This window comes from Cucurbita maxima, unplaced genomic scaffold, assembly GCF_002738345.1.
Source record: "Cucurbita maxima cultivar Rimu unplaced genomic scaffold, Cmax_1.0 Cma_Scf00049, whole genome shotgun sequence".
NCBI lineage: Eukaryota > Viridiplantae > Streptophyta > Magnoliopsida > Cucurbitales > Cucurbitaceae > Cucurbita > Cucurbita maxima.
Window position 1 is genome coordinate 766248 of NW_019272065.1, and position 11462 is coordinate 777709.

The 11462-nt window shown below is 36.5% G+C and overlaps 3 protein-coding genes across 6 annotated transcripts; 1 reads left to right on the forward strand and 2 right to left on the reverse strand.

Moving 5' to 3' along the window:
• Window positions 1-313: 313 nt before the first annotated feature.
• LOC111471264 lies at window positions 314-3445 on the reverse strand. The gene is made up of 6 exons (XM_023116983.1): window positions 3136-3445; window positions 2713-2848; window positions 1978-2062; window positions 1830-1877; window positions 784-884; window positions 314-704 (listed from the first exon to the last, which is right to left on the reverse strand). Exons 1-6 carry the CDS (start codon window positions 3314-3316, stop codon window positions 572-574), a joined length of 684 nt encoding a protein of 227 aa, XP_022972751.1. The 5' UTR covers window positions 3317-3445; the 3' UTR covers window positions 314-571.
• Window positions 3446-4527: 1082 nt separating this feature from the next.
• LOC111471262 lies at window positions 4528-8407 on the forward strand. 3 transcript variants are annotated; one of them, XM_023116981.1, is made up of 5 exons: window positions 4530-4835; window positions 4950-5125; window positions 5797-5995; window positions 6878-7136; window positions 8031-8407. In XM_023116981.1, exons 1-4 carry the CDS (start codon window positions 4757-4759, stop codon window positions 7099-7101), a joined length of 678 nt encoding a protein of 225 aa, XP_022972749.1. In that variant the 5' UTR covers window positions 4530-4756; the 3' UTR covers window positions 7102-7136; window positions 8031-8407. The 3 variants fall into 3 exon arrangements, with proteins under 3 accessions (XP_022972750.1, XP_022972749.1, XP_022972748.1); XM_023116982.1 differs by lacking the exon at window positions 8031-8407 and having other exon boundaries at window positions 4528-4835; window positions 6989-7216; XM_023116980.1 differs by lacking the exon at window positions 8031-8407 and having other exon boundaries at window positions 4531-4835; window positions 6878-7216.
• A 1024-nt stretch (window positions 8408-9431) lies between these two features.
• LOC111471122 lies at window positions 9432-11162 on the reverse strand. 2 transcript variants are annotated; one of them, XM_023116808.1, is made up of 5 exons: window positions 10865-11162; window positions 10660-10738; window positions 10481-10568; window positions 9743-9847; window positions 9432-9561 (listed from the first exon to the last, which is right to left on the reverse strand). In XM_023116808.1, the coding sequence occupies exons 1-4, from the start codon at window positions 11099-11101 to the stop codon at window positions 9754-9756; spliced, it is 498 nt and encodes a 165-aa protein (XP_022972576.1). In that variant the 5' UTR covers window positions 11102-11162; the 3' UTR covers window positions 9432-9561; window positions 9743-9753. The 2 variants fall into 2 exon arrangements, with proteins under 2 accessions (XP_022972576.1, XP_022972574.1); XM_023116806.1 differs by having other exon boundaries at window positions 9432-9847.
• Window positions 11163-11462: the final 300 nt, after the last annotated feature.

Consider the following 11462-nt stretch of genomic DNA (forward strand, 5'->3'; position numbering starts at 1 on the left):
GACAATAAATAACCGACTAAAGCGAACAATATCTACTAGCAGTGGAGTAAGACTGTTACAATCAATAACGACAATAAAAAACTAATTAAAAAGTTGCAAATGGGACGGGATGGGGCGGGGGCGGGGGCGGGGGCGGGGATAGCTGGCTTCTTTTTTCTTTCCTACTCTCTCTTCCATTCTCCACCTAGTTATAGACCCCATCGCGTCGTCGTAAATGAACACTCCCAGTAAACTGACATCCAGTTCTATTTCTTAAACAAAAGTTCTCCCATTGATTCAAGTGATTAGGGTCATTTTTATACAGCACATTACATCATACAACTTCAACAATCTTATTTTTCATAAAACTTCAAAATCCAAATATCCTTCCTTACAGATGCAGTTCTTTAGCCCAAACAAACTGCCAACTTAGTGAAAAAAGAAAGATTTAAAGTCACTTTGAATGAATGTGATTAGTACCTGAAGGCTTGAGATAACGAAGATTCAAGTCATAACTCATAACACGAACAAAACGCCCAGCCATCGAGCCAACACAAAATATGCGTCGAATATAGATGATAACAGTTACTAATTATTGGAGAACCCGCATCAAAATTTGGTTGTTCAGGCAAAACCCTCTGTTCTTTGTAAGAAATGCATGCATTGCTTGTGTTGGTGAAGGGAATAGAACTGTAGCCATTCTCATGGGTTCTGGAAAGGATGCCCTACAGAGGTATAAATAATGCATCACAAAAAAAATTCCTACAAGTAATACGAACTTTGTCACGAATTATCGATCCTTACCTGAAAAACATATTGATTGAGGTTGCATCATAGTCACAGCCCAATAAGAAGCGTTCGACATCTTCGACCAATGCGTTTCGAGGTATTCCTTGCAGAAGGACCTATAAATGCTCAAATCCTCAGTAGTATCAGTTTTCTTCCCATCTAGAGAACAATATATTGCAAAGAAAATTGAATCTCACAGAAGAAAATTCAAAACCAACCCAGTGTTGAGAGTACAACCCTATGGCCAGGAAGGTAGCCAATCCTAAGTCTTGAAGTCTCATGCTTCGATTGAAATTTTAATCACTACGGTGCATGTTTTTTTATCTTTTACAAATGATCTTAAGATAAAAACCTTTAATCTTCTTGGTTTGAAGCAGTCGTTACAATTTCAATCTTGAGAAGGTACTAAAAGGAGACTCTAACCACATGGACTAGGCTACCACTTTTACTTCTTTCTAAATAATTTAACACGAAAAAGAACGCAAGGAACGATCCATTAAATATGCATGCTTGATCCTTGAAATCATATCATTCAACCACATGAAACCTTTCTCTAGTTATTAGACAAACAAAGCCAAAGTAGGATGGGCTGGTTTAACCGCCCAAGCCCACTGCTAGCAGATATTTGTCTTCTTTGGCCTTTCCCTCAAGGTTTTTAAAACACGTCTAATAGGGAGGGGTTTCCACACCCTTATAAAAGAATAACCGACGTGGGATCTTACATTTGTAACAGCCCAAGCCCACCGCCAGTAGATATTACTCTCTTTGAGCTTTCCCTTTCAGGTTTTCCCTCAAGGTTTTTAAAACGCATTTGCTAGGGAGAGGTTTCCACGCCCTTATAAAGAATGTTTCATTCCCCTCTCCAACCGATGTGGAATCTCACAATCCATCCCCCTTCGAAGCCTAGCGTCCTCGCTGGCACTCGTTCGTCTCTCCAATCGATGTGGGATCTCATAATTGGTTTCTAATCAAAATCAAAGATGCCTAGGGAAAAAACAAGTTGAAAATAGAGATTTCTCTATTGACAATGAGTTCATAGTTCTAAGAAAAAATGACATTACAGTTTTTCCGTTGTAAGGTGAAAGAATGTCCCACTGCGAACGATCAGCCTGAAATTCAGAAATAAAAGTTATAGCGTTCTCAAATTTTGAAGGGAAAAAAAAACAAAAAACAAATCCATTATTAGATATGTATTCATCAAAACATCACCCGCTCCAATCTGTACAAGCGACCTTTTCTTCCAATCACTCGAAACGCATTATCATAAGCCTGACGGGAAGGGAACTGCATCATCCTGATTACAACATCCATAAATATTTAATGAAAACCAACCTCAAACACAGTGTTACTCAAATACATATTCATAGTTCTTAAATAATCGATTGAGTTGCTCCTCAGAAATGCAATCCGTTTTAAGATCACAAGTTACGACACACTTAAAGAACACATAATCAATAGATTAACAAGTAAGCTAATTAACCCAGGGTTAAGGATGCACTTGTATTAAAGTGATCAAAGGATCAAAAGGGCAATTAGATATTAGATTAACAAGTAAGCTAATTAACCCAGGGTTAAGGATGCACTTGAATTAAAGTGATCAAAGGATCAAATGGGCAATTAGATATTCTTTGATCATTGCAGTTCAAACGGTTAGATGAACACGACTCTCCTCAATGGTATGATATTGTCCACTTTGAGCATAAGCTCTCATGGCTTTGCTTTGGGCTTCCCCAAAAGACCTCATACCAATGGAGGGAGTATTCTTTGATTATAAACCCATGAACATTCCCTACATTAGCCGACGTGGGCCTTTCATCCAACACAAACAATGATCAAAGGATCAAAAGGGCAATTAGATATTATTTGATCATTGTAGTTCAAACAATGCAGTAGGAATGGGAAGCATCTATATCCAATCTAAGCTAAAAAGAAGAAGAATATTACATAGAGGTTGGTGTGAAACTCCGATTGTATTCAACTTTGACATCATCCAAATTCAAATTACACCCTTCCAGCAAATTGACAATGTCCGTCTTTAGTGTATTCCTTGTGATACCATACAATTTTCCGTACACCAAACCTGAAAAGAAAAACTCATTACGCATCGCACCACGCAAAATCAGACGAGAATTGACACCAGAATAGCAGTAAGTACTCCAAAATGATTCTGTAGCGACTAAATGCATTCCAAATATCCCAGAAATCAAAGACATAAGAACTAAATCGATTAGAACAATCGAGTAAAGGAGAAAGAAAACTGTTCCTGAAATTTTAACCCGCCACCGTCTATAAACCCTAAACCTCTCCCAATATATCACAAAAAAGCATTGCCCGAACTCGACGAAGACATTGGAACGAGATTCATACCTGCAGTTTTTGATGTATCAAGAAAAGAATCGGCGGGCGGTTCCAAAGGGGGTTGTTCCCCTTCCGTCGAGAAGAATCTTGGAGATTGGCGGAAAAACACAGGGAGGCCATGATTTGCCCTTGCAGAAGGAGTAACGAAGTGCGATCCAAGTGCCTTACGGAGCAGACCGAGGGCCGACATTTTTGGCAAAGGAGGCGATGTTGGTGAGGGATTGAAGAAGATATGAGAGTTCAAGACTCGTTCACTGAGCTGAGGGGCGGTGCAGTGGCTGCTTCACCCTCCAAAGTTCCAACTAAGATTTTGGGGTCATTGATTATATTTTTTCAATTAAACTTCACGTCACCAACCCCAAATTTTGATTTCGGGTTGGTTTAAAAGTTAACCTAACTCGTGTACGCTTCTCCAAAGTTACGTTGGTCTAAAACGTCTTTCACAAACCCATCATATAAACGTTTTATTCTAACTCACATGAACGTCGATGAGGTAGCTCACGCTTTGGCTACCCATACAACACGAGCTAAGTGTCACGGTCATACTTGTTCAAGGCGTGCTGTCTATGACTATATGTCGGATGTCTCGGTCATGCTTGCTTATGGTTGCATGCCCGTTCGAAATCTTTTTTTACATGTTTTCGTCTTAGATATGTCCTCACTATCTCATGTTGTGTCATATATGGGGATGTACCATGTTTACACTTTTAGGGCTAAAATGTCTCAAAATATACTACAGGGGATATAACTAGTTGTTTCTTTCTCCTACTTGAGTTATATTCTATCAAAATCGTTGTTGTCTAATCACTTTTCACTTATAATATTACTTTTTTTCAAATTATTTTCAACGATTTCCTCGCTCACGTTTCCTAAAACATTTCTCTCAAACGTGATTTGAGGCTCGAGCATATGTTGATGTTGTCTGCAAAGTATGAATTTCTCACGACTAACTTGTTCGCTGATTTAGAACAAGTGATGCACAATGACTATCTTGCAGCTACAAAAGTACGATCGTGACATTTAGCATTTAGAGGTTTTATTAGATGGTTGTTCATCACGTATATCATTTATGGTTGCTTATAAATATTTGACTTTAAAAAAAAAAACTTTAAAAATAAAATAAATAAAATGTCAACCTAAATGTTGTGAAAAGAAAAGATAAAAAGAAGTCAAACTTACATAATTCAGAGGGTAGGGGGGGGAATAATCCAGTACAGCAGTTCCATACTACGGCCGAGAATCGACGGCAAATCGCAATCGGTTGCTGTGCAAAACCCAGCCTTCCAGATTACGCCACGCAACCACCATCACCCGATGACGTGGATATCACAACACGTGGCAAAGATTTGGGCAGACTAACAGTTTACCATTGGTGTAAGCGTATCACAAACGCAAGACCCCAAATCCCTTCATTACCCCACTGGTTTGTTCGCACGCCAAGGACCCAAATCGTCATACCCTCGAAGCTTCCGTTTGATTGAATCGGAGGTAAAACAAGTCGGCCACCGCCTTCTCCGTCGCCGGATAACTCATTGATCCCGTCGCTCTAACAGCAATCCGATATTCGTGATTATGGTTTTCTGAATTTGATTCAGGCGAGTTGCGTATAGGGTTTTGATTAATTCGCGATATGCCGATTCGGCGTAGTACGAGTTTCGAAGTTTTGACGGTTTTTCTTCTTGTTTCGGTATCTCTGAGCTGCTGTTCAGGTAAAATTTAATCGAATAGATGTGAGATTGTTGTTTTTGCTTTGATTTGGTTTCTGTGTAAATTGTTATTTGGCATTTTGTAGTCGGGGTTTGAATATTGGAAATGTTTTTCAGAGGGCGAAGAATCGGCGGTTGTTACGCTTGATTCCATCGTAATATACAAGACGCACGAATGGTTAGCTTCGAAACCGACTGTTTATTTTAAATGTCAAGGGGGAAATAAGACGAAATTGCCTGATGTACAGAAAGTGCATGTTCTATACAGCTTCAATGGTGAAGAATCTTGGCAGGTTTGTGGTCTCTCATTGAGTTGTTTTGAATAATGTTAAAGCTTTTCCAACTTTGCTTTTCCTTCTTTTCATGCCTGACTTTATTGGATGTTGTAATTTCACTCACGTTTGATAATCATTTGATTTTAGGTTTAAGCTTACATAGGTTTGAAGGCTAAAGAAAGTCATTTTCAAGAAAACTTAGTTTTTGTTTTTGAATTTGGATAAGAATCCAAATATATCAGTCAAAAAAGACGAATTATCGAAAAAAAATTGAGACAAAACAAGCCTAGTTTTCATAAACAAAAAACCAAATAGTTATCGAATGGGGTAGGTCAAATTTTAACGACAAAAAGAACACACACTGGTGGAAACTTTAGTGTCTTGATTGTTTGCTTCTAATTATGTAATGATTAAAGTTCTTCATACAAATTGGAAAGTAACATACCATTAGGAGATTTAAATATGACAATTGTAACTTTTCTATCTCATTCAAAACAAAAACCTTTTGAACTTTTTGTTGCAAGAAACATAGTTTAATTAAGAGTTCTGTTTTGGTTAAAAAGCGCATATTTCCTCTTTCATTTATCTCAACTGAGGAAAGGGATTGCATTGCATACACAGTAACAAATGGCACTGTTTACTATTGTTGTTTTGGTTCCAATGTCGAAATACTATCTCTGTGCTTTCAGCCATTGACTGAATTTAAAAGCAAAAAGTGTAAGCGATGTGGGTTCTATGAGGAGGACAGCATTAAATCTGATGATGTATTTGAAGAATGGGAGTTATGTCCATCTGATTTTACCGCACCTGATGGGGAATATGTTCGATACAACAAAAAAGAGTTCAATGCCACTTTTCTGTGCTTGGAGTGCACAGCTTATTCCAATGGTTAGTAATATTCCATAGTTTATGACTCTTCTTTTAGTTGAATTAATGTGGCCTTCATACAGCAATTATGTAGAAGGTTTCAACTGTATATGGTTTGAGTAATTGTTGAGTTTTAAATTACTGAATAAATCAGTTCCCTTCTAGATGTGAATGATCATATTGCTTTCCTCCACTAATGGTGGTTCCCTCAGCATGTGAAGAAAAAGGAAATCATCTTATTGATTCACTCTCTTAGATATTTTAGTTGTTTGTCATGGAAACTTTTGAGTTTGAAGATAAACACGATTCGTGAACATATAGATATAAGCTTTGTTGTTCTTAGTATCCTTGAAGTTCTGTATCACTTTTTCTTTCCTTACCTTCCGCCTCTTTTAGTGTAATAGCTCAAGCCCACCACTAGCAGATATTGTCTTATTTGGACTTTCCCTTCCGGACTTCCCCTCAAGGTTTTAAAATGCGTCCACTAGGGAGAGGTTTCTACACCCTATAAGAAATGCTTCATTCTCCTCTCCAACCGATGTGAGATCTCACATTTAGTTAAGATGAATGCAACCATATAAAACCTTAATCCACTCCTTTTGAGGGAACACCTCGTAACATTTTTCATTTTGGAAACTTTGAAGCCTTCAACAGGATTCTAAATGAAGTATGAGCGCTCGATAGAAAATTAATGTAATAATAATAAAAAGAAAAAAACTCTCCGAAGATCCTTTAGAATTTTAGTTAATTATGCATGGCATAATCAATGAACGTGCACTCATGCTTCCTGCCTGCTTCTCAATTATTTTAAACAAGTCTGTGACCATGACTCTGTTGACTTGTCCATGTGTTTTTGAAGAATTACAATCTGCATTTAAGAATTTGTCAAATTGATACTTGCAGTTACCAGTTCAAGCTCACATTCACACGATACAGAAAAGGGAATGCATGCTGCTGCAATCATACTTATCAGTGTTATAGTTTCAACTGTGTTAATTATTGGTATGGTGATAGGATACAAGTATTGGCAAAAAAAGAGAAGAGAGCAAGATCAGGCCAGATTCCTGAAGCTGTTTGAAGATGGGGATGACATCGAGGATGAATTGGGCCTTAACGATGTAATTTAAGAAGATTTGGTACACATCAAGAAAGAGAAATACATGTACAGATACTCATTTTGCATAATATTCTTTTATTACCTTCGGGTTAGAATAGAAATATCATGAAATTTCTGCTTTGTTCATTGATCATAGGAAGAACATCCATTCGAAGAGATATATGTAGGGGGCTAGAGGGAGAGCGACCATAGGGAATCCTGAGTTTTGCTTACTTTGGTGTAATAGAATAGGGAAAACTTCTTATTTCTTCTGGTAAAAAATAGTTGAAAACAAAAAAAGAACTCTGATTACATTGCATTCAGCCAATTGTTGTCTAGTTTCATGACCAATACCCCAGGATGGATTCTAGGAGGGCCACAGCCTCAGAACTGCAGTCTTGTTCTAGTCTCAATTCCTGTCCATTACAGTCCTGTTCATCTTCTCCAAGTCCAAACCAAGATCGAAAACAAGCCCAATCAAATTCATAGTATAGGTTTCTAGGATCACCAGTATAATCCTCAGTTTGATCCTCATTGTGGAAGAGAATCAGTTCTCTATTCTCCATTGTGCAGCCACTTTGATTGTCATGAGGGTCTTGGCCATTGAAGATGAGATCCGAGGAGTTGAGTTCATTCTGCGAATTCTCGAAACAACTGAGGTTAGTCCGCTCACCCTCGGGATCATCTTCAATTGGGTCTCCATCAGAAAACTGGTGTTGGCCTGTAAAACCAGTCCAAAATGGAGAGGGGCTCCTACCGGGGTAGTCGTAGCTGTTTGCATTGGCCATGAGCAGGCCAATGGAGTTAGAGCCACTGCAATTCATAACAGATGCTCAATAGTTGTGTCCTGGGGGATCAAAGTGTTGGTAGTATGCCCTGTTATATAAACTTGAAAAAGGATAAGAAAACACCATATTTAGCAACATTTTTAGCTTTTGAGTAAGAGAATATTCTGAACAGCTTTCCTGGAGGGGATGAAAAGCAGCAAAAAGAAGAGAAAAAGAAAGGCATCATCACCAGATTAGTTGCCAAAGCATCTTTATCAAATTTCTTTCCTCCACAGTGAACAAACAAGAAGCCGAATAAGAATCCTTTTCCTCTTTGCTTTCAGGCAAGAGATATGCCTTGCTCAGACCGTCGGCGTAGTGGCTAACATGTGCTACACACCATTGCTCTTATCTTCTGAGGTACATGCCAATGAAGGCACTCTTTCAGTCCCTGGACATGCAATTCACTAATGATGTTAGTACAACATTTTTAAAAAGACACGTCCATAGACTTTAGTTTGTGTTGTTACCAAATTCTGGACAGAAATATATTTGTTCTTAACGTGAAAACAATGTAAATTTAGTTCGTAAACTTTATCGTGTGTTGTTACCAAATTCTGGACAGAAGTATATTTGTTCTTAACGTGAAAACAATGGTAAATTTAGTTTGTAAACTTTATCTTGTGTTGTTACCGAAAGATGTTTCTTCTTGTGTTTTTTTGTGGATGATGATCTCCTTTGAATTGTCTACATCCTAATTTTGATTCCTGTATTCTATATTTTTGCTCATCTATGAACACGATGGGCAAGTTTAACAAGCACGTTTTTTCTTCTCTACAAATTCGGACAAAGAAAACATGACATGTCGGGTAGTTTCGTAACAAAAATGATAAAATTTATTGAAATGAGAGAATGTAATGCGTAAAAGAAGAAGAAATTGCACACGATGTGATGCTTATCATTTTGGAATGATGAATAGCTTACTCTCCTTAGTTGAAGATAGATATTTATATGAAAATCATTAGAGATTTCTCACATTTTCGGACCGAAGAGTTGTAATTTAGGCTTCAGCCAAATTGAACTTTCTTTCTATATTGGTTCAAATTTATCTTCCATTGGACTTATTCCCATATTCTTTGAACCTTGTAACAAGTTAGTAACGGTTTAATAATGTACTTTTAAATTCTTGCGATTTTCTTTTTTAACGTTGAGAATATCATTAAGATTTAATGAAATTTTCTATCCATCTTAACCAAAAATTTGTTAGAGATAAAATGTGTTTATAAATGATAAAGATATATTATTATATAGTAAAAATCAATACTTAAATTTGGTGAGATTTTTAAGATAGAGATCACATTGTTAAAGTACAAATAACTTGTACAGGCTAAACTTCAAAAACATAAAATGTTGCAAATTTCATTGCACTAGAATAAATTATTACTTCTATCAAAATTCTAAAAAACAAATGTGTTTTTAAATTTGAGAATCAATATTGCGTATACTAATATACGAATCGAAGTTCTAAGAATCAAAAGTGTTTTTACATTTGAGAATTGATATTGAGTATATTAGTATACGCATCGAACCTAAATAAGTGAAGAACTATCTCCCAGTGTACGTAATTCTTCGTTTGTAGAAATCAATTCCCTCAATAGTAATTGACAAGCACTCTTGATCTAGTCAAATGTTAGAATCTCCCTCCTAAATGTCGTGGAATTATCCTGGAGAATTGAATGAATGTTAAGCTACTGTTATTGTGCTATTCACAAATATGTGATTTCAGAAGGAATAAAGACTATTCCTTTTGAAAAAATAAAGACTAGAGAGTGATAATATACGTTTCTAATCAACAAAGCAGCATATTGCAAGAACACTTGATAGTCTATAAGAAAGATATGTGACCTTTGAGCATTCTATGCAGACTCAGAGCCCTGAACTGCCTTGTTGAAGCCTTCCAATTCCTTGGACTGGAAGCCATAGATTGTTTTTATGGTGTCCCTGCAGCTACTGCAGCAAAGATGAAGATGAAGATGAACAGTTAGCCCAAACTCCACCATTTACAAGAATTTGGTATCCTAAAACGCCAGAGCTGCATACTAATTGTTCTCACTTTCACCCACTACTTTCAACCCCTAACCCGTTTAATAATGATTTCGTTTTTAGTTTTTCGTATTTGCTTAAAGAACATTTGGATTCTTAGCTAAATTTTTCTAAAACTACTTTTTCAATTTTAAACTAAGCTTGGATTTTGGAAACAGTTTTACAAAATCGAGATGAAGATAGAAACTCGTTAATAGGACTTGTAAAATAAGCAACCAAATGATTATCGAACGGAGTCTAATATGTTTGTTTTTGGTGTGTTATGTTTTCGTTTATCTACTTTCTTCAAAATTTGTGTTGAATAGTCATGTTACCATATTAACAAACTGGACTATTTAGAATGTTAGTTCAAAATTCAATGTCTAAGAACAGTTCAAGAGTTAGATACCAATTAGATGCAAATCTTTCTTGAACTGTTAAATCAAAGTTTATAAACTAAATAAACAATCAGCTGATCAGGAACAAAATTTTTAAAGCAAAACATATCCACTCATGAACAACAAAATATGGAATAAAAGAGGATAAGGTTTATGAGAAGACCTGCAAGCAACCTTGTTGAACTTGTTTTCTTTAATTCCATATAATTTTTCAAACACAGGAGACTCTACACGGCAAAAATATGGTCGATCTGTGAAAGTTAATGGAGAATTTTAAGCCTCATGTTTGAAACACAGTGTTCGAATTCAAAATTGGAAGCTGTGGCCGAAGGAAAATCTTACCGGCGTAAATGGAGCATTTACGTGAACTCTTTTCGTAGTGAATGCACCATCCATCTGCGCCAATCAAGCTTTTATATAGCTGAAATTCATAAGATTAGACCATATCGATTGATACTGAAAATCACAATGCTGAAGAAGAAACAAATGCTTTAAGGAAAATTCCATCTGAAACCCTAAATTTTTGCGTTGAAATGAAATGACGAACCTCGATATCGGATGGATTCTGGAAGATTTCCTCTGGCGAGGCGAAGGAAGGCCCCTTGGCAAGCTTGCAGCAGGCGCCGCATCCCTCGACGCACTGCCATAATTCCTCCTTTCTTTTGCCTGCGAACCCTGTATTGGTCCTCCGCCCTTGCCTGGTCTCGTTACCCTTCGTCGGAACCTGCTTCGACCGGCGAGCAGCGATTACGGTGACCTGCGGCGGAGCCACCATGTGGAGCATTCTTTGGAGTTTGGATAAGAGTATAATAAACTGTGACTGGATTTTTAATAAAGAAATTCTCTCTTATGGACGAATTTTAACTTAACAATTAAAATGTTTAAATTTTAGTTTCTAAAGCTAAAAAAAATATTTATTCTTCTAAGTATTTAAAATTTTAAAATATCCAATTAAGTCATAAATTTTAAATTTTAAATCTTAAAATTCTCAATTTTCTAACTTTATTACATTTTTGTATTAGACAAAATAATAATAATAATATATATATATATATATATAAATATAGATATATCAATCAAGTATTATTCAACCCAATTGAAAAATTAACTATATAGTAAACATTATTTAAAAATTAGAGACTTAT